The sequence below is a fragment of the Poromitra crassiceps genome (genome assembly GCF_964638095.1).
Source record: "Poromitra crassiceps genome assembly, chromosome: 11".
Lineage (NCBI taxonomy): Eukaryota > Metazoa > Chordata > Actinopteri > Beryciformes > Melamphaidae > Poromitra > Poromitra crassiceps.
In genome coordinates, this window is record NC_139643.1 from 53,241,873 (window position 1) to 53,263,990 (window position 22,118).

The following is a 22,118-nucleotide window of genomic DNA, read 5'->3' on the forward strand; positions in this document are numbered from 1 at the left end:
TGCTGCTCACGTTATGAACAAATTAATAATGCTTAAATGGCCCTTATAGAGCTCAACTGGCACGTGACTTTTCGTGGCGTAATTTGCCCTGGAACAGTGAAGTATTGTGTATGGGAGCACTTTGGGTGTGCACTGCACTGTGAAGACCTGTAGGGGGCAGTATACGCGGATATAGACTGAGAACTGAGTCTAGCTCTTCCGGCGTCCACGCTCTTGTATGCGGGAAGAAGAAGCCAGGCCGGTGCCGTGAAGAATTCTCCTAAAATCTACATTTTTAACCATCAACACGTCGTACGCTATGAGGTATTTATATACACACATCTGACACACTGCAGGCACATCGGTTATATCTGTGACCTGTTTAGCACGAGTTCACCAGTTAGAGAGGTGTGTTTAAAGATAAAGGACTGGATGAAGTCGTTAGCCTGAAGCGTGCTAGCCGTGCCAGGATGCATTGTTAGCTCGATGGCTAACGGTACCTCTGTTAGCGAGGCACTAAACGAATGATTTTATTTCTTCTCATTTGTCGTTGTGGCATAGAGCTATATGGCCTTTATGGTTTTTATGTCTGCGGAGGCAGCTGTCTTCTGACCAAGATAACCAGTTTTTAGCCAGTGACGCCCAATCATCAATGAATGAGTTCAACCCTGTTCGTCTGGTAGCGACGTTAGCACAGCAGCTGAAGCGAAGCTAGCTAGTTTAGCGCTTTGGTAGGGCTGCACAGTGAATCCAATCCATATACAATTCGCAACATGGCCAAGTGCTGTGGTGTTTATATATATATATATATATATATATATATATATATATGTATATGTGTATATATATATATATATATATTATATAGCGTTAGTTCATAATGCTGCGATTTCAATATTATATATACCGGTATATATATACGGTCTGTGTGTCTGTGTGTGTATATATATATATAGAAATCGCAGCATTATGAACGTTAGCATTATGAAGCGTTGTGGAGCTACAAACTAGAGAAGCCTGGGCCTACATATCATTCTCCAGACGTGGGGCACATGCTGTTTGTTAGACCCCAGCAAAAATCACATCAGATAATCAGAATATCTGTCAATTTAATCGCAATAATTATTTTCCCCCATATCATGCAGCCCTACTCTTTGGCTGACATGTAAAGACACATTATTATTGTTATTATTATTACTGCATGTCTGTGTGTGAGCAGTGTTCACATGTTACTATGTATGATTGTGTCCAGAGGAGACCGCGGCAGGGGCCGAGGAGGCCGCTTCGGCTCCAGGGGAGGACTGGTCCAGGGGTGAGTTGAGCACCATGCTAACGTTAACATTACTCACTGTGGTTAATTAGCATCATGCTAACGTTATCTATTGAGCTGGCCAGCCAGACATCATGCAATGTTCTCTCACATTGTTCTATTCTCACTAGCGCAAGACTCAGCCTTCAGTCTTCATTCGGAGTCTCGCAGTAGCAATTCCAGAGGCAGTTGCGGACCCCGCTTCAAATGGCCTCACATCTTCACTAACATACCAATCCCAATAAAACTGTACATGCCTCCTGCATAAAGTTGTTATCCGCAAAGCATGCTGCTTGGTGTTCCCAAATATTGCATAGTTTCCAATACAGAGCCTTTATTCACATGCCAGAGCCAAAAGTTTAATCTCAAAATCAGTCTTCTTCGGCTGTGTAATTTAGGGTTTCAACTGCTCCACAGTGCCATGCATCGGTTCAGGGTGTACTGCAAAATGGTCGGCCATGGTCTAAACCAGGGGTTCCCAAACTTTTCAGACCAAGTACCACTACAGTATGTACTGAACCAGATTTCACAGGGACCACTTCCACTGCGGATACCAGCAATGTTTTCCCAATAAAATAGTATTGGATTTAACCGTGCAGTAGCATCAGAAAGGCTAAATAACATATGCTACTGGTTCAAAACGAACAGACACACACACACTCCTGCCAACATTAGGCTGTGAAAAAGAGGACCCCTTTGTTTTTTCCCTCACCAAAATGTTGCCTACCTTTTGGAGCTTTATTTAGCTACATTCTTGACAAGCTAGCATTACATGGTTGGTACCAATCGATGCATTATGTCTTCTAGTCTCGTATGATACCTAAAACTGAGCCCGCTACAACCTCTCAAAGTAGATTTTCAAAATCGTGATATTTCCCAGATATTGTGATGTCTATTGATATTAACGAAAATCTGCCCAAGTCTACTGCTCAGTGTCATGTGTATATGTGATTTTTTCCTTTTTTTTTTCTTTCTTTTTTTGCAATTCTCAGTTTGGGAACCAATGGTCTAGACTCTTGAGTCCTGCTACAGGAAAAGCCCTAAAACCATGTCTCTGTGTATGGCAGAGAAATCCCCTCAAAGCTTTTGTAAAGCAGATCTGAAAACATACCTACCTCTCAGAACATGAGTGAAGACCTATTTTCCACTCATTTGGCCCCACTGCTAAATTCAGCATACCCCAAGAAGCTACCTTAACCTATTTCAACAAAATGTCAACTTACTGTTCTTACTAAAGCTCTCTGCCAAACTACACTGTGGTGATATTGCTGTATACCAGGGTCAGTACTTGGACTATAACATAGCTTAAATATAAACAGTGCTACACTGTTGTGTTTTTTTGCTTGCTCTCAGTAATCTCATTAAATACTGGGTGTGCAGCTGACACATTCTACTTACATTTGGTCATCTAAACGCAAAAAAGGTAGGTTTTAACTCCCAGGAAAAATATATATTGTGGTGGTGGTCAGTGCTGATTTTGTGGTTGGCCGCCGCAAATGTGTGGGAAACACTGGCATGCATTACATTTTTGCCTATTTTTTCTGTTAGCAGCAATATTTCTGTTCACATGCTACAATGATTTTATTTGTTCCACTTTTAGGTACCGTCCCTTCGTCCCACACATCCCGTTTGATTTTTATGTGGTGAGTAAAAAAAAGCTGCTGGTGGGTTTTATGCCTGTTAATTTATCTAAGATGATTCTTATAAGTCTGTCTGTCTGGCTATGTTAATGTGTCTGTTTATGCAAACCAAAACATTAGGGATGTCACAATATATCGTCCCATGATATATCGTGATATCAAAACGTGACAATATGTATCGTTGAGATGAAATCTCATATCGTGAGAAAAAGAAGCTGAACGTGGTGGCACTGATCTGCATCTGATTGCATGCTCGCTCTCCTTTTCATTGCTTTGTTTGAACAGACGAGGGACGTTACAGACACGGAGGATGAAAATGGTGAAATTACTCAAATTAGCGTGGAGGATGCCCCCTCAACTTACAAATCGTTCGCAAAAAAATATTGTTAAAGTATCGGTATCGTGAACCCAATATCGTGTATCGTATCGTGAACTGAGTGTATCGTGACACCCCTACAAAAACATGCATATTATAACAACTGTTGATTTTATTTGTGGTTTTCAATATACAACTTTGTTAAATGATTTCAGTGAGTGAATCAGTACATTTTTAACATTTTCAGGACATTTTAACAACTAGTGCAGTGTCTGTCCCCCCCATGCACCACCCCGTGGGCACTCCACCCCGTACACGCACACACACTGCACTCCTTCAGGTCCCCCTAAGCCTTCGTCAACGCTGACGAAGGCTTCTTGCTGAAACGTGTACGTTGTACTGCTTGAAACGGAATACAACTTCAAAGGACATTTTTGAGTGCTGGCTCTTTCTCTCTACAGTCCATACAGTGCCTCCGATTGGACAGTACATACAGTACCTCTGCTCTGATTGGACAGTACATACAGTACTTCTGATTGGACAGTACATACAGTACCTCGGCTCTGATTGGACAGTACATACAGTACTACTGATTGGACAGTACAGTACATACAGTGCCTCTGATTGGACAGTACATACAGTGCCTCTGATTGGACAGTACATACAGTGCCTCTGATTGGACAGTACATACAGTACCTCTGATTGGACAGTGCATACAGTGCCTCTGATTGGACAGTACATACAGTGCCTCTGATTGGACAGTACATACAGTACACACTGACAGTGAGTGATGTTGATGTTGTTTGTGTCCTCAGTGTGAGATGGCCTTCCCCAGAGTGAAGCCTGCAGCCGACGAGACGGCTTTCAGCGAGTGTCTGCTGAAGAGGAACGCAGACCTGACCCCAACACCTGCAGAGCAGGTGCACGCGCATGCACACACATGCACACACATGTACACACATGCATGCACACACATGCACACACGGCATTTAGTGGTTAACTTAGCTTGCCTAGCTAATTTGTTTCTGTTCTGCATTCCTGTGTCTGAACAGTCAAAAGTTAAGTTTAGTTTGTTGTTGTTTGTAAATACATCCACCGCTGAAAGACCTGCTTACATTGTCTTTTTTCTCTATTTAGTCCTCCATCTTGTCCCTGGTCACAAAGATCAACAACGTCATTGACAACCTCATTGTTGCCCCTGGCAACTTTGAAGTGGTGAGTCCAGTACACACTACACCCACACTACACCCACACTACATTACACACTACACCCACACTACATTACACACTACACCCACACTACATTACACACTACACCCACACTACATTACACACTACACCCACACTACATTACACACTACACCCACACTACATTACACACTACACCCACACTACATTAGACACTACACCCACACTACATTACACACTACACCCACACTACATTACACACTACACCCACACTACATTACACACTACACCCACACTACATTACACACTACACCCACACTACATTACACACTACACACACACTACATTACACACTACACCCACACTACATTACACACTACACCCACGTATACTGTGCACATTGCATGGCATACTGAATGGCAGATTGATACCAATACTAAATGAGGTGCTGAAGGACTGTCTTGAATGTAACAGTCTGAGGTTTAAGTAGGCGAAAGTCTTGAATGTAACAGTCTGAGGTAGGGATGTTCATCAATAATCGATAATTGATCATTAAAGAGATACACCACCTTTTTTTGAAGTTTAGCTCATTTGCCACATCCCTACACATCTAAACTTAATGATGCTGAGGGGGTGTGTATTTTGAGACTCTTCAGGGTATCCGCGGGGTCTTGAAAAGTATTAAAAGTTGCTGCATATAGTTTCTCTTGGAATGAGAACCTGTTGGTATTCCGATGTCAAATGGTCTTAGAAATCTACTGAGGAGTCTGGAAATTTGAGTATGGAAAAGTATGGAATTTTATCATGGAAAATGTGTAGGAACCCTGACTAATGTAGTGCAGATCTGTATTCACCTTATGTTGCCCCACCCACTTTTTCTCTTCCGTATCAGGCGCAATTGTATTTGTTTTTCTGGTTCAGTGTTAGCCGGCCGGTTGCATTGTAAACATCGATAAACTGTAAACTATGAATGAAGTTTGGCAACATTCAGCAGCTACACTGCGGCGAGTGTGGCCAACTTCAGTTACATGTTCATAGCGTTACTGCTGCGAGGAGCCGGTGGCTGTACCCCGTCTGCATAACGTTAGTTACAAAAGAACGTCGACAGTGTTCTCACTGCCAGTAGGGGTTGACAGATAGTAGCTAGTCCGGCCGGACACAGCCAGTGCTCCTCACTGATCGGTGAAAATTTCCAAATAGTCATTATTCTGATAAACTGGTCCCATATTTGGAATATATCTTACGTTCTCATCTGAAAAAATATTCAAACTTTATGACAGTTTGTGTGTGTTTAAATAAGCAATTTGATACTTTCCAATCTTTGCTGAGCAAGATTGGAAAAATAATTGCAAAAATAATTAAACGCCGGTCCCAAATAGACGCTGGTTCCGTATAAACGCCGGGTCTGGAAACTATTTTTGGTAAATAAACACCCGGGCATTTATTTTAAGTTTTGCGGTTTATTCCAGTTCCAGTCAATACAGATGACAAATTTGTTTTTTAATTAATGTTTTTGTTTTTGTAAATCCATTCTTCGTTTAGGGACAGGTTGACCATGGTCGGCGTAAAGTCTTAAACTGGACGCTGATGAGCTGGTTTGTAATATTAGCAGTGATGGAATGTAGCATGTTGTCTCTTCTCTCCCCACAGCAAATTGAAGAGGTGCGTCAGGTGGGCTCTTATAAGAAGGGCACGATGACGACGGGACACAACGTCGCCGACCTGGTGGTCATCCTCAAGATCCTCCCTACATGTGAGTAACCAGCAGGATATTAAAGGGAATAAAACACAAAATGGAATGCTTTAATGACCTCCGCCAAGGAGCGTTAGTTTTTGTAGCATGAGCCAAGGAAGAAGCCATTACATTTTGAAGTGGATTTGATCCGATTTGGCTGAAGGAAGTGGGCGGGGCTATAGAAAAGGGGTGCAGGATGCTGAATGTTGCTCGTCTCTTACAGTGGAGGCGGTTGCTGCCCTCGGCAACAAAGTAGTGGAGACCCTTCGCACACAGGACCCTGCTGAAGGTGACACGCTATGGCTTCTCTAACGCAACATTATTATCACGACTTGTAACTGACAAATTGTCTGAATATTAATGATTTGAGATCATAGGATGTAGTCCTTGAAGTATCCCGCAGTTGCAATGCTTTCTATGTGACTAAAGGACTCCTAAAGACAATGTTCTTACAAAGTCTTGAAAGTTTGGAAATTTTAACCATGATGTTTTCAAGGTTAGGAATAGGAATATGCTTGAATTAGAATAATATGCTCCTTGAAAAGTGCTTGATTTTCAACATAATCTCGTGTTTCATCTACACTATCAAAAAGAGAAGGTCCGCACACTGAGGCTCCATCAGTGCTTCTTTATTGCAATGTTTCGATCTCCAGGATCTGATGGAGCCTCAGTGTGTGGACCTCTTTTTGTTATAGTTACCTTTGTAACTGTCCAGCACCTGTAAGTTCTTGGATGTGCGCATATTTGTCTTTTTCATCTACACAATCATTCAATCAATGAGCGGTCTGTCTGTTGTCAGTGCTGGCCATGCTGACCAATGAGCTGTCTCTGTATGTTCTCAGTGCTGTCCATGCTGACCAATGAGACGGGCTTTGAGATCAGCTCGGCCGATGCCACCGTCAAGATCCTCATCACCACCGTCCCCCCCAACCTGCGCAAGCTGGACCCCGAGCTGCACTGTATGGTCCACACACACACACACACACACACACACTCACACTCACACTCACACTCACACACACTCACACTCACTCACACACACACTCTCACTCACTCACTCACTCAACCTGGGGTAGATTTTAAAGCAGTTTTCCACTTAACATGGGGTAATTTGGCACCTGACCCCCCACCACCATAAAAACCAGAATATAAACTAATCACCAAAATCACATGCTGCTCAATAAGTGTGTAGCTTTCAGATTTTTACAACAAACTCTGGCTGCTACCACACATTTTTACCGCTGCATTCGATTGCTCTTTTAAAGGTCCCAATTCGTGCAACTGTAACCTCTTAAAAACGTGTGTCTCTGGTCCATAAAACATGATTCTGGATTAATTTGTCGAAAATATAGCAACCCCGTTCGTTCTGACGGAGTTGTCACTTACTCATCTCGTTGCGTCCCAAGAATGGTCTGTTTCTATAATATATTCAGAACTAACAGTTCCCATTGGCCGCTGAGGGAGAGCCCGCCCCAGGCCAATCAGATTAGCGTCTGTGGACCAGCACGCTAGGTTGTGTCCACAACTAACGTTAGCAATGAGCTATCGCTAACTTAACGGTTGCTACGCTAAAGAGGACATCTCAAAATGCCTATCTCAAAACTTACCGAATGCACCTCCGCAGTTGCTGGATCACGTACAGTTGGCGTCGCTCCAGCTAGAAGTGTTAATTTTGTGGCTATAGACAAAATGGTGCAGGTAGCTTGTGTGAGAGAGACCGCGCGCAGTATGTTTAAGGACCCGAGTGACATCACATTAACCCGTCTGGGAGAACAGACTGTAAGGGGAGTGGCTTGAAGGAGACTGCAGGGGGAAGCTGGATAGGGACAAATCCAACACTGGCAGTTCTGAGGTTGTGACCACTCATTCCAGGGAGGGAGGACAGCAGTATATATGCATTTACAAGTAAAAACAGCTTTTGCACGGAATGGGACCTTTAACATAACTTTACACTTGAAGAATTTCATTCCAAAATGAGACACCCAGAGTCATCATCGTAAGACATTCGCTTATAAAATAGTTAATGTTTTGAAGATGATTATTTTTTCAAATATTGCCTGAATAATTTCAGGTAACAAATTAATATATTGCATTTTGGAGTGAAACCCTTCACTTGCACTTAAAGCTTATTTTAAGTATTTTTTGTTTTTTTAAATTGTGTTTGTAAAGCACTTTGAGTGGCATCATTGTATGTAATGACATGTAATCTATCAATTTAACTTGACACACACACACAGCCATATGAGAATAGAATGGTAGACATGTGGTAGGCCTGTAACATGGATGTGTTGGTGTGGGTTAAGGTTTGTGTACTTTGTGTTCTCAGTGGACATCAAGGTGCTGCAGAGCGCCCTTGCCGCCATCCGCCACGCCCGCTGGTTTGAGGAGAACGCGTCCCAGTCAACGTGAGAACCAGTCAACTTGACCTTAACAGAGTCTTTAATGTTGTGTAAACTTGACCTTAAAGTCCCTGGAAACCAAAATCCACAAAAACCTTCTAACTATTAAATTTAGGGTCTTATGCGAGTAATTGTGTGCCTCAGAAAGTAGGAGACATTAGTTTCAACCCAAACCCCCAAAATCGCCACTTTTCTACAAGGTCTGGATTTCCACTTCCTCATTGAAGAGAGCGGTGCTAAAATGAATGATCTTATCACGTCATAAGATTTAATCGAATCACACGCACGCAAGCGCGCACACACACAGTAGCGCTGTGCACTCGCAGCGGCAGAGTCTCTCTTCCTCTGTCAGTATGCGCCGAGCAACGAGCGAACACACACACATTCCATCTCTTTCCTTCTCTCTCTCCGTTTCTCTCTCTCTCGGAGGAGACCTGCAGTCCTGCACGCACACACACGGGACACGCCCACACAGTCAGCGGGAGAAAAGACAGTCTAAAATCGAATTGATTACTGTCAAACCTAAATATATATACTTTGCGACGTTCATCATCGTTCAAATTTGGCTGGTGGCTTATTAACATAGGTTCCTGTGATGTGATGAACTCAAAATGCAAAATAATAATAAAAAAAAATCTGGTTTCCAGGGACTTTAACAAAGTATTTGATGTTGTGTGAACTTGACTTTAACAGAGTATTTGATGTTGTGTGAACTTGACCTTAACATTTGATGTTGTGTGAACTTGACTTTCAGAGTCAAAGTTCTGATCCGCCTGCTGAAGGACTTGAGACTGCGCTTCCCTGGCTTTGAACCCCTCACCCCCTGGATCTTGGACCTGTTGGTGAGGCCATTTCAAACACCTACAATTTGACTTTATACAAATCGCGATGGCAGGATGTCATGCAGATATCTTTGTGGTTTCTGGTTTAGGAATGCGAAGGCACACAGCCAGCTCGGGATGGAGCAATACACTTATGTTGTGATATGATTTGATAAGCAGTATGTGGCTTCTGATTCAATACAACTACGATACGACGTAATAAATACAAGATCAATGACGACAAAGTCTGACTGAAGAAATATGGTTACTTCAGAGTCACAAATCTTTCTAGCTAAGCTAAAATTATTAATTAGCTAGCTTGCTGAAGACGAGTGAACAAGACGTTTGAACGCTGGCATTCTCTCTCTCTCTCTCTCTCTGCTTATCGCATTTCCAGCGTTTAATGCTACCATGACTATGGTACTATCTGGCAGGCTGCGGTCAACTTTTTGTGTGGAACTGTAATCGCCAATGGCTCACTTTTGTGCAGCTTTTCGTGAAGCCCGACGCCTAATGGTCGAAAATAGGGTACTGAACTGGCCTTCTCTTATTGGCTGGTCTCTTTCCTCTGTGATGTCACTCTCTAAGTACAAGAGCCTTCACTCAACATTTAGGTTTGGGTGTAGTTGCTCTTTAAATATCGTCCACTCCCACCTTAGATGCTAGTTTGAGAGTTTGAAGGCGATCCTCTCTTGTTGCAGGGCCACTCTGCAGTGATGAACAACCCGTCCAGGCAGCCCCTGTCTCTGAATGTGGCTTACAGGTGAGTTCTCAGCTGCCCCTGTCTCTGAATGTGGCTTACAGGTGAGTTCTCAGCAGCCCCTGTCTCTGAATGTGGCTTACAGGTGAGTTCTCAGCTGCCCCTGTCTCTGAATGTGGCTTACAGGTGAGTTCTCAGCAGCCCCTGTCTCTGAATGTGGCTTACAGGTGAGTTCTCAGCTGCCCCTGTCTCTGAATGTGGCTTACAGGTGAGTTCTCAGCAGCCCCTGTCTCTGAATGTGGCTTACAGGTGAGTTCTCAGCTGCCCCTGTCTCTGAATGTGGCTTACAGGTGAGTTCTCAGCTGCCCCTGTCTCTGAATGTGGCTTACAGGTGAGTTCTCAGCTGCCCCTGTCTCTGAATGTGGCTTACAGGTGAGTTCTCAGCAGCCCCTGTCTCTGAATGTGGCTTACAGGTGAGTTCTCAGCTGCCCCTGTCTCTGAATGTGGCTTACAGGTGAGTTCTCAGCTGCCCCTGTCTCTGAATGTGGCTTACAGGTGAGTTCTCAGCTGCCCCTGTCTCTGAATGTGGCTTACAGGTGAGTTCTCAGCTGCCCCTGTCTCTGAATGTGGCTTACAGGTGAGTTCTCAGCTGCCTCTGTCTCTGAATGTGGCTTACAGGTGAGTTCTCAGCTGCCTCTGTCTCTGAATGTGGCTTACAGGTGAGTTCTCAGCTGCCCCTGTCTCTGAATGTGGCTTACAGGTGAGTTCTCAGCTGCCCCTGTCTCTGAATGTGGCTTACAGGTGAGTTCTCAGCAGCCTCTGTCTCTGAATGTGGCTTACAGGTGAGTTCTCAGCTGCCTCTGTCTCTGAATGTGGCTTACAGGTGAGTTCTCAGCTGCCCCTGTCTCTGAATGTGGCTTACAGGTGAGTTCTCAGCTGCCTCTGTCTCTGAATGTGGCTTACAGGTGAGTTCTCAGCTGCCTCTGTCTCTGAATGTGGCTTACAGGTGAGTTCTCAGCAGCCTCTGTCTCTGAATGTGGCTTACAGGTGAGTTCTCAGCTGCCCCTGTCTCTGAATGTGGCTTACAGGTGAGTTCTCAGCTGCCCCTGTCTCTGAATGTGGCTTACAGGTGAGTTCTCAGCTGCCCCTGTCTCTGATAGGGATGCACTGGTTTTGGTTGGCACTCAATTTTTGGTTGATATCGATAACCACTATTAAAATTGCTGTTATGGCCGATAACGATATTTACCCATGTACGGTACCCATGTTTGTATGATAATCAAATTGTGTACATACTGAAAAACATGTAAACACTGTGGATTTCAAAAAGTAATGTCTTTCTTACTTCCAAAACATTTGGAAAAGCCCATAAATCAGTAGCAACTTTTACACACAGATCCTGCTGTTATGAAGGCCCGCAATGAGTCCCACAAGAAGTGCATGTTGCCTTGTACACAGACATGCTTTTACAGCGCGGGGAGGCATTCTCTGACATGACGTTCTATCGTTGCCATGGAGATGTGAACTGATCAGAGGGGATATCTTCCGACTTACGGAGGGATTTATCAGATGGACACAAAAAAGCCTCCCTGCTGGATGGTGGATTGTTTTGAGGAGAGACTGACTGACACGACTCACCACAGATGCAGACGCACGCTAAAAGAAACATGTGTCGGCACGGAGCCTCTGTTACTCTGCACCTAAATAATGTGCTGTGCACCTAAATGATGTGCTGTGCACCTACTGTGCACCTAAACGATGTGCTGTGCACCTAAACGATGTGCTGTGCACCTAAACGATGTGCTGTGCACCTAAATGATGTGCTGTGCACCTAAATAATGTGCTGTGCACCTAAATGATGTGCTGTGCACCTAAATGAAACGGTTAGACGCACCAGTGCAACCCAAGTTAGTCTGGAGCCCTGTATGCAGTGTTCTAAGCAGACAGGATGGCATGCAGCAGATGATGGAACGCTGATCCATAAGAGACTTGAGACTAGACTTGGACTCTAGCTCAAAGACTAGAGACTAGACTTGGACTCTAGCTCAAAGACTAGAGCCTTGACTTGGACTCTAGCTCAAAGACTAGAAACTAGACTTGGACTCTAGCTCAAAGACTAGAGCCTTGACTTGGACTTGCAGAAGCTGACTTGTGAGCATCTTTGTCGTGTGCTTCCAGGCGTTGCCTGCAGATGCTGGCGGCCGGCCTGTTCCTGCCCGGCTCAGTGGGCATCACCGACCCCTGTGAGAGCGGAAACTTCCGGGTCCACACCGTCATGACTCTGGAGCAACAGGTCAGTCCTTTGTGATCCCCTCATTGCATGGTGTTTGTCGGGCCATATGATTTCCACAATGCAGACAAAACGGACGGAATCATGGAATTTAATAATAAAAATAGCCTGATATTCAAAGTGAATTGTCGACTCGTTACACTAATTTCCCAATCTGGGAACCCAGAGTCTATTTTATTTGAAAAATAGACTCTGGGACAGCCCTACCGTTTTTCCCAGCTTCCTGTACAGCGCGCCTCTTCTGCCCCCGTCTCTTCCACTGTTGTTGTAAGACGAGTTGACATCTTCTATGCCGTTTTAACGTTATTAGTGAATTGCCGACGCGGAAAAGGAAAGCGGAAGTGACGGAAAAGTCACCGTCACTTCCTTTTCCGTGTCCATTTCGGCTATTTGCTAATAATGTTAGCGCATAAACACACTGCATTGCACTTAATGTTTTGCTGTCTTTCTGCAGGATATGGTGTGCTTCACTGCCCAGACGCTAGTGAGGGTGCTGTCTCATGGAGGCTACCGCAAGATCCTGGGCTTGGAGGGAGACGCTAGCTGTAAGCTAACCTCTTTTCACATCAAGACATGAAACGAGCCTGCCCCCAGAGTTGTTTTGTTTTGTTTGTTTTTTATTAATGGATTCCCAGATCGCTACGCACCTGACGCACACAGTAGTGCAGAGATTACTTTGCTCCAGGCAGAGCTTTTTCCACAACAAAACAAACGCTATGTGGACACACGGCCTAAATCACAGGTGCACCTCTGTGGCTTTGCTCTTCAGTCTGAATACATACTGCCTGAATGGGAGCGTGTGTTTAAATGTCCCATGCAGGGTTTTTTCTGGCTCAAAATGAGGCGGAGGTCAGGTGATACTAGAGCCCGACTGATATGGGATTTTTGAGACGATACCATTTTAGTGATTTTAGTCGGGGGAAATTCACTGCTTACGATAGGTGGCAGATGTGATGATTTCTGTTGTTGTTGGAATGAAAATAGACGTTTTCTATGTTGATTGTGCTCTGATTTGATTTGACTATGCAACCGTACTCAGAAGGCTGCTTTTTTAAACAAATAGCTTTATTAAAGACCCCCTAAAGTCGATATGATAATATACTTTAATAATCCCAGGGGGGGAACTGAGTGCCACCATACATGTAGGACAGACAACAGGCAATAGAAAAGTAATATACATGTACATATCTCAAGTGGTAAAGAATAAGGGGAGTGCACACAAAAATCCCCACAACGGCCATAAAACTAGACGGATCGCAATTTCCTTTATCCCCGAGATTTTATGGTAGTTAGCAGGTGCAATTTACTTAAAAAGACATGCGTGAGACCAGTAAAAACACGATAAAACCGTCAAAAAGCACCGAACAGGTGACGAGTCGTCGAACTGGGCTGGCGCCTGTGTGTTTTAAGATGTATATAAAATACTCTACTTTGAATAATAATTTGTGTCTGATCGTTTTCCCCCTCAAAAAAAGGTAAAATTATCTTGTTAAAAGTATACTATGCATCTAAAATATATATATATCCCTATGGAAAAATTCCCCCTCAAAAACATCAATTCTAACCCTCTAAATACAGTGGCAGTGTGTTCGTGGTCAGACGCTGCCCCCTGCCTGATCTTGGTGGTGTTTACATTTGTTTGGCTGTGGTCGAGACGAATTTGGGCGGGGATGTATAGCAAGTTTTAGCGACCAGCCAATAACCTCACTCACAATATTAACAGTTTGGTCTCAAATGTGGAAATTTTGACCAGAATTCTTCACACACCGCCCCAAAAGCCATATATATTGGTTAAAAGCTGAAAAAAAGTGTTTTGGAGCTTAGTCCTGCTTTAAATTGTCAACACACACAATTACAAATGACAGAAATCCCCCAAGTGCAACGCTTGTTAGAAACTAGTGTTTCCCATGAAGACACGTGTCAGAGATTTGTCAAAAGCTGGAGGTGGCTGCCTCTGAATTCTCTGCAGGAAAAACACTGCCCACATCGTGTCAAACATGATTTCCTTGCTTCTCTGATTCTAAAGGACTTGGACGTGCTATCATGCAAGTCTCAAAACACATGGTCCACAGATAAAGCTACACCAGCCATGTAAGGAAAAAGTGCCTCCAAACGTGCCGTTTTGACTGCCGTGATTTTGTGACATCACAAAGTAACACAAATTTAATCTGCCTGCTTATGGCGCCGCCCTGCTAACTGAATCTGGAAGAGCAAATGTTGTCTGTAGCATAGCTGCTGTGTAGAATGGAAACATTTACAGAAAACCATCAGCTGCACCAAAGATGGATATATCCCAACAGATCATCTTATCAAAACAGTGCATAGTTAATGAGGGGAGAGACAGAGCACATAGAAAAGTCCCACAGAGGCTCAATTTGAATTTTGTTTTGGCAACAGAATTCATAACCTTGTTTTAAATAGATGTTTGTGACGGGGTGATCGTCACTCGAAATCTCCCCTGGCCTCTTTCAGACCTGGCATCAGAGATGTTTGTGATGGGGTGATCTCACTCTGTCAGTGTATTTACTGTATCTCTCCTGGCCTCTTTCAGACCTGGCATCAGAGATATTTGTGATGGGGTGATCTCACTCTGTCAGTGTATTTAAATCTCTCCTGGCCTCTTTCAGACCTGGCATCAGAGATGTTTGTGATGGGGTGATCTCACTCTGTCAGTGTATTTACTGTATCTCTCCTGGCCTCTTTCAGACCTGGCATCAGAGATATTTGTGATGGGGTGATCTCACTCTGTCAGTGTATTTAAATCTCTCCTGGCCTCTTTCAGACCTGGCATCAGAGATGTTTGTGATGGGGTGATCTCACTCTGTCAGTGTATTGAAATCTCCCCTGGCCTCTTTCAGACCTGGCATCAGAGATGTTTGTGATGGGGTGATCTCACTCTGTCAGTGTATTTAAATCTCTCCTGGCCTCTTTCAGACCTGGCATCAGAGATGTCTACCTGGGACGGGGTGATCGTCACTCCGTCAGAGAAGGCGTACGAGAAGCCTCCAGAGAGGAAGGAGGAGGAGGACGAGGCTCTGGAGGAGGGAGGGGACGCTGAGGACGAGAGCATGGAGACCCAGGAGTGACCCAAGAGGAACACCTTCAGGTTGGAACGCTCCCCCCATTCCTCCACTCAGTGTTGTGGTCCAGTCCCGACTCGAGTCACGAGTCCTGGACTCATTTTCAGGACTTGTGACTCGACTTGGACTTGTACACTGATGACTCGGACTTGGGCTTGAGCATTCATGCATTTGGAAGTTGGAGACTCGGACTCGGACCTGTTGTAATAGGCCCTAATAATTTGGCATAATTAATGACAGTCTAATGACTCATGTACATTAGACTGACCCATGTACATTAGACTGATTCATGTACATTAGACTGATTCATGTACATTAGGCTGATTCATGTACATTAGGCTGATTCATGTACATTAGACTGATTCATGTACATTAGGCTGATTCATGTACATTAGACTGACCCATGTACATTAGACTGATTCATGTACATTAGGCTGATTCATGTACATTAGACTGATTCATGTACATTAGGCTGATTCATGTACATTAGGCTGATTCATGTACATTAGACTGATTCATGTACATTAGGCTGATTCATGTACATTAGGCTGATTCATGTACATTAGGCTGATTCATGTACATTAGGCTGATTCATGTACATTAGACTGATTCATGTACATTAGGCTGATTCATGTACATTAGGCTGATTCATGTACATTAGGCTGATTCATGTACATTAGGCTGATTCATGTACATTAGACTGATTCATGTACATTAGACTGACCCATGTACATTAGACTGACCCATGTACATTAGACTGACCCATGTACATTAGGCTGATTCATGTACATTAGACTGATTCGCACTCAGGTAATAGGGACTCGACTCTGACTCTTCTTTGGTGACTTGGACTCGAGACTTGAAAACTGGGGACTCGAGAGTCAATTAAGTACAACTCTGTCTTCAACCAACCCATAGTTTGATAGTGTTACATTGTTCTCTTTACTAAATGTGTTTGTCAATTGTTTTTAGATACAAATTGACAACAAAATAAAAATGTCCTGTATCACCTTAATCCAGGGGTGTCCAAACTTTTTTGAATGGGGGCCAGATTAGATCATGTGAAATTACCGGGGGGCCGGCCAGCTACTTCTCGCATCATATGGGTTATAAAAATAAAATCACATACAATACAATACTACTCTAAGGATCTGAAAACACTAGTTCTGCCTGTGTTGTTCATATAGAGCTCAACAGGCACGTGACTTTTTGTGACGTAATTCCCCTGGAAGTAATTTCCACGTCCATTTTCTCCATAGACATTTAGATAAATACAAATATAACAAGTTTTAAGCCTCAAACCAAGCCCAACACGTGATCCAGAGAATCTTGAGTGCCCATAAAACACTCTGTTTAAGCAAGAACAAAAAATAACAACGGGAAAAAATGTTGATCCCCCCCCTTCTCTATAGGGCTCTATAGGTGCCTGTCTACAAAGTGTATGATAGTGCTGTCATCATATAGGTGCCTGTCTACAAAGTGTATGATAGTGCTGTCATCATATAGGTGCCTGTCTACAAAGTGTATGATAGTGCTGTCATCATTAGGTGCCTGTCTACAAAGTGTATGATAGTGCTGTCATCATATAGGTGCCTGTCTACAAAGTGTATGATAGTGCTGTCATCATATAGGTGCCTGTCTACAATAGAGCTGTCACGATTCCTCGAGTACCTCGAATAACTCGAATAATTAAATTGATCGAGGCCAAAATGATTCGCCTCGACACGCATCTGAGTAATAGAAGAGAGTGGGTAAAATAGAAATTCCGACGGAACCTTAAGGCAACACGTGAGAGCGCGTTACGTCAGTGCGTCACTCTACCTGAAACGTCAACAAACGGGAGCAGCCGAAAATGTGGCTACACTTTCCCAAGATAGACTCAGACAACACTGGTTGCAACATTTGTGATGTGAATTGCAAAGCTGGCCAGGGAAACACCTCAAACTTGAGGAAGCATGGTCAAACACAAGATATATTTACAGTAGCTAAATGCTGAAGACTGTAACGTATTACTAGATAGGCTGAGGGTGAATGAAGCAGGCAGCGCACCGCAGCTAATGTTAGCAGCACCTCCACCGCCTTGAGCTGTAACGTTGAGAGAGGCATCGACTACAACATCAGATAACGTTATTTAATTAGCTAGCGTTAGCTGGATAAGTTGTTTCACTGCAGTTGTAGTTGTTAGATAACGGGGCTTTTCACTGTCTTCACAACGACTGCAAAACAGAGATCGCTAACGTTAACGTTAACGCTAACGTTGCTGCAGTAATTGTCAAGGGTTCAACATAACGTATTTCCTCAGCCTGTATAGTAGCTATCAACATGAAATAAAAAGCATTTGACAGCTTAAACCCGTGGCTTTTTATTTGGAAGGGTTACATTTGCCGTAATCTTTATTAACATGTCTTAAAATGCATTAGAATCTTTTTATTTTTTATTTTTTGGGGTTAAAGATTTTTAAGATTTTTTTTAATGAACATTAGAGCAAATATAATACGAAAAGCCAAAGGGTTAAGCTCTCAAATGCTTTTTATTTTTATGTTTCTATGTACTACAGAGCCTGAGATATGAAGGCTTTAGTGAATACCGACCGCTCTCTCTGAGAAGTTTGGACCGTTTTCTGTGAGAAATACAAAGCTCAACCTAACATTAACGTTAGCGGCTAATTTAACAGCGTTTTGTGTGTGTGTGTGTGTGTGTGTGTGTGTGTGTGTGTGTGTGTGTGATCACACTAGCCTGTTGGTGTGTGAGAGAGAAAGAGAGAGTGAGTATGTGTGAGAGAGAAAGAGTGTGTGTGTCATGCAGCTGTAAGGTAAATGAAGGATGTAAACTAGCTAGTAAGCCATTCATTCATATTATTTAACAGTTGCTGTACACTGGAAGAACTCAAACGTCAGGTTGAAAAGATGAATGGTGCCACTGCCAGTTCTATGCAATTTAAAAATCAAAATGTTGTTTTTTCTAAGAAAGAAACTAATGTAGTTGTTTATTTGAAGAGATTTATCTTATTTTTTGGTGTATATTTACGATAAGCCTTTGAAAACACAAAAAAGGGTTCTTATCCGATTACTCGATTAATCGATGGATTATTCGGTAGAATACTCGATTACTAAAAGAATCGATAGTTGCAGCTCTAGTCTACAAAGTGTATGATAGTGCTGTCATCATTAGGTGCCTGTCTACAAAGTGTATGATAGTGCTGTCATCATATAGGTGCCTGTCTACAAAGTGTATGATAGTGCTGTCATCATATAGGTGCCTGTCTACAAAGTGTATGATAGTGCTGTCATCATTAGGTGCCTGTCTACAAAGTGTATGATAGTGCTGTCATCATATAGGTGCCTGTCTACAAAGTGTATGATAGTGCTGTCATCATATAGGTGCCTGTCTACAAAGTGTATGATAGTGCTGTCATCATATAGGTGCCTGTCTACAAAGTGTATGATAGTGCTGTCATCATATAGGTGCCTGTCTACAAAGTGTATGATAGTGCTGTCATCATATAGGTGCCTGTCTACAAAGTGTATGATAGTGCTGTCATCATATAGGTGCCTGTCTACAAAGTGTATGATAGTGCTGTCATCATATAGGTGCCTGTCTACAAAGTGTATGATAGTGCTGTCATCATATAGGTGCCTGTCTACAAAGTGTATGATAGTGCTGTCATCATATAGGTGCCTGTCTACAAAGTGTATGATAGTGCTGTCATCATATAGGTGCCTGTCTACAAAGTGTATGATAGTGCTGTCATATAGGTGCCTGTCTACAAAGTGTATGATAGTGCTGTCATCATATAGGTGCCTGTCTACAAAGTCTATGATAGTGCTGTCATCATATAGGTGCCTGTCTACAAAGTGTATGATAGTGCTGTCATCATATAGGTGCCTGTCTACAAAGTGTATGATAGTGCTGTCATCATATAGGTGCCTGTCTACAAAGTGTATGATAGTGCTGTCATCATATAGGTGCCTGTCTACAAAGTGTATGATAGTGCTGTCATCATATAGGTGCCTGTCTACAAAGTGTATGATAGTGCTGTCATCATATAGGTGCCTGTCTACAAAGTGTATGATAGTGCTGTCATCATTAGGTGCCTGTCTACAAAGTGTATGATAGTGCTGTCATCATATAGGTGCCTGTCTACAAAGTGTATGATAGTGCTGTCATCATATAGGTGCCTTTCTACAAAGTGTATGATAGTGCTGTCATCATATAGGTGCCTGTCTACAAAGTGTATGATAGTGCTGTCATCATATAGGTGCCTGTCTACAAAGTATGATAGTGCTGTCATCATATACATATAGGTGCCTGTCTACAAAGTATGATAGTGCTGTCATCATATAGGTGCCTGTCTACAAAGTGTATGATAGTGCTGTCATCATATAGGTGCCTGTCTACAAAGTGTATGATAGTGCTGTCATCATATAGGTGCCTGTCTACAAAGTGTATGATAGTGCTGTCATCATATAGGTGCCTGTCTACAAAGTGTATGATAGTGCTGTCGTCATATAGGTGCCTGTCTACAAAGTGTATGATAGTGCTGTCGTCATATAGGTGCCTGTCTACAAAGTGTATGATAGTGCTGTCATCATTAGGTGCCTGTCTACAAAGTGTATGATAGTGCTGTCATCATATAGGTGCCTGTCTACAAAGTGTATGATAGTGCTGTCATCATATAGGTGCCTGTCTACAAAGTATGATAGTGCTGTCATCATATAGGTGCCTGTCTACAAAGTGTATGATAGTGCTGTCATCATATAGGTGCCTGTCTACAAAGTGTATGATAGTGCTGTCATCATATAGGTGCCTGTCTACAAAGTGTATGATAGTGCTGTCATCATATAGGTGCCTGTCTACAAAGTGTATGATAGTGCTGTCTAGGGATGTCAATTTTCGGTTAATTTCACTTTCGATTAACCGACGCTAATAATCGATTAACCTATCGGTTAATTCATAATTTTTTAATATAAAAAAAAAAAAAGTTTTTTTTTTTTTTTTTTTTTTTTTTTTTTTTGTCTATTTACTCAATGAACTCATGCCCAAACAAGGCGTGTCTATTTAGATGCTGAAATGTTAATGCTTTTTGTGTTAGAATTTCTAACACAAAAAGCATTAACAAGCATTAACAAAAAGCATCAACATTTCAACACAAATTCTTTTTGTGTTAGAATTTGTAACACAAAAAGCATTAACATTTCAGCATCTAAATAGACACGCCTTGTTTGGGCATGAGCTCATTGAGTAAATAGACCAAAAAAAAAAAAAATGTTTTTTTTTTTTTAATATTAACTGATAGACCGACAGCAATAACCGAACAACGACGTTAGCGACGGTTAATCGATTAACGGTTAACCGTTGACATCCCTAGTGCTGTCATCATATAGGTGCCTGTCTACAAAGTGTATGATAGTGCTGTCATCATATAGGTGCCTGTCTACAAAGTGTATGATAGTGCTGTCATCATTAGGTGAATGGAAAAAATGTGAATTGAACTTGCTTGATTGACCAATGCTGTGCGGATGGCCACATATAGTATCTTTTGAGAGACAAGCCGAGGGCCACTTAAAATCTGTAAAAGTGCCGCATCTGGCCCCCGGGCCGGACTTTGGACATGCCTGCCTTAATCAGTTATTTGACAGTATTTTGAGCAGTATCCATACCTCTTTTTCTTCTGCAAATATGTTTTTCTTCTGAGTTTACTAATACATTTGGTATTGTTCGGTAACAATATTTTATAATGCAAACAAAAAATATATAAAACAGCAGTTCTGCTCCTTAAGTATCAATATTGTTATCCATCAGCTTGTTGCCTCGCATTGTAGAGGGAGAAACCAAATAAATAATTCTAGTGGTGTATGTCTTGATGATAATAATAATAATAATTTGTCTTCCTTGTCTCTTTCCCCAGTTGACTTTGTGAAGAAGCCCGTCACCACACCAGCAGCAGCCACTGGTCCTTTGATGTCTTCAGAGAAACATGGGCAACATTTGTTTTGTTTTTGTTACTTTCATTTTACTCTGTAAAGTAGTACACTGAATTAAACCCTTTTTTTACCTTGACATTTACCTTGTGTCTTGCATGGTAGGGTTAGGGTTAGTTAGGCTTGTGTCCTGCATGCAAATACTTTGTGTATTTTAACGTTGGCAACGTGAAAAAGAGCAGAAATGAGAGGGGACGATCTCACCAGCAATTATTTTCTTTTTCCCTTTTTTTAAGAATTAGTTAGGTAAAAGGGATTACGTTTTTTTCCACCCTTCATTAAACTATTTTCCATTTGCCTCAATAAACCTCAACATTGTCTTTTTGTACCATTAATAAGGGAAATAACTTACAATGCAGATAGAAAACAAAAATTAAAGAAAAAAATTATACATAAAAAGTGAAAGGGCAACAACCCAACTCCCTGAGACAGTGAGTCACACCTCTCAGTCGGACAGGTTTTTCTCAGGCTTTTGACTGGGTGTCCACTTTCAAAACCGAATGACTGCGGCTCGAACCCACAACCTAGAAATTCACTTATTTGCTTCAAACCTACAAGCTTGAAACTGCCATGCTGCAACCACATTCTAAGCCACTGGGTCTCACTTCTTAAGATAGGTTTTTCTCAGAGCTTTTCAGTCTTTCGTGGTTCAAAACTTACTGGGGCTCGAACCCACACCC

The 22,118-nt window shown here is 42.5% G+C and overlaps 1 protein-coding gene across 1 annotated transcript; it reads left to right on the forward strand.

Moving 5' to 3' along the window:
* Positions 1-187: 187 nt before the first annotated feature.
* ilf2 (interleukin enhancer binding factor 2) lies at positions 188-21,517 on the forward strand. The gene is made up of 15 exons (XM_083646819.1): positions 188-303; positions 1,232-1,291; positions 2,889-2,931; positions 4,060-4,164; positions 4,382-4,459; positions 6,083-6,185; positions 6,391-6,456; positions 7,010-7,126; positions 8,494-8,572; positions 9,321-9,408; positions 10,089-10,150; positions 12,266-12,380; positions 12,832-12,922; positions 15,312-15,483; positions 21,366-21,517. Exons 1-14 carry the CDS (start codon positions 299-301, stop codon positions 15,461-15,463), a joined length of 1,164 nt encoding a protein of 387 aa, XP_083502945.1. The 5' UTR covers positions 188-298; the 3' UTR covers positions 15,464-15,483; positions 21,366-21,517.
* The last annotated feature ends 601 nt before the right edge of the window (positions 21,518-22,118 follow it).

Bases quoted from the DNA above. Each gene is read 5' to 3' on its own strand.
- ilf2 (XM_083646819.1), top strand. The intron at 4,165-4,381 runs GTGCACGCGCAT...TTCTCTATTTAG, and splicing joins CCCCAACACCTGCAGAGCAG to TCCTCCATCTTGTCCCTGGT. The intron at 8,573-9,320 runs GTGAGAACCAGT...CTTGACTTTCAG, and splicing joins GAGAACGCGTCCCAGTCAAC to AGTCAAAGTTCTGATCCGCC.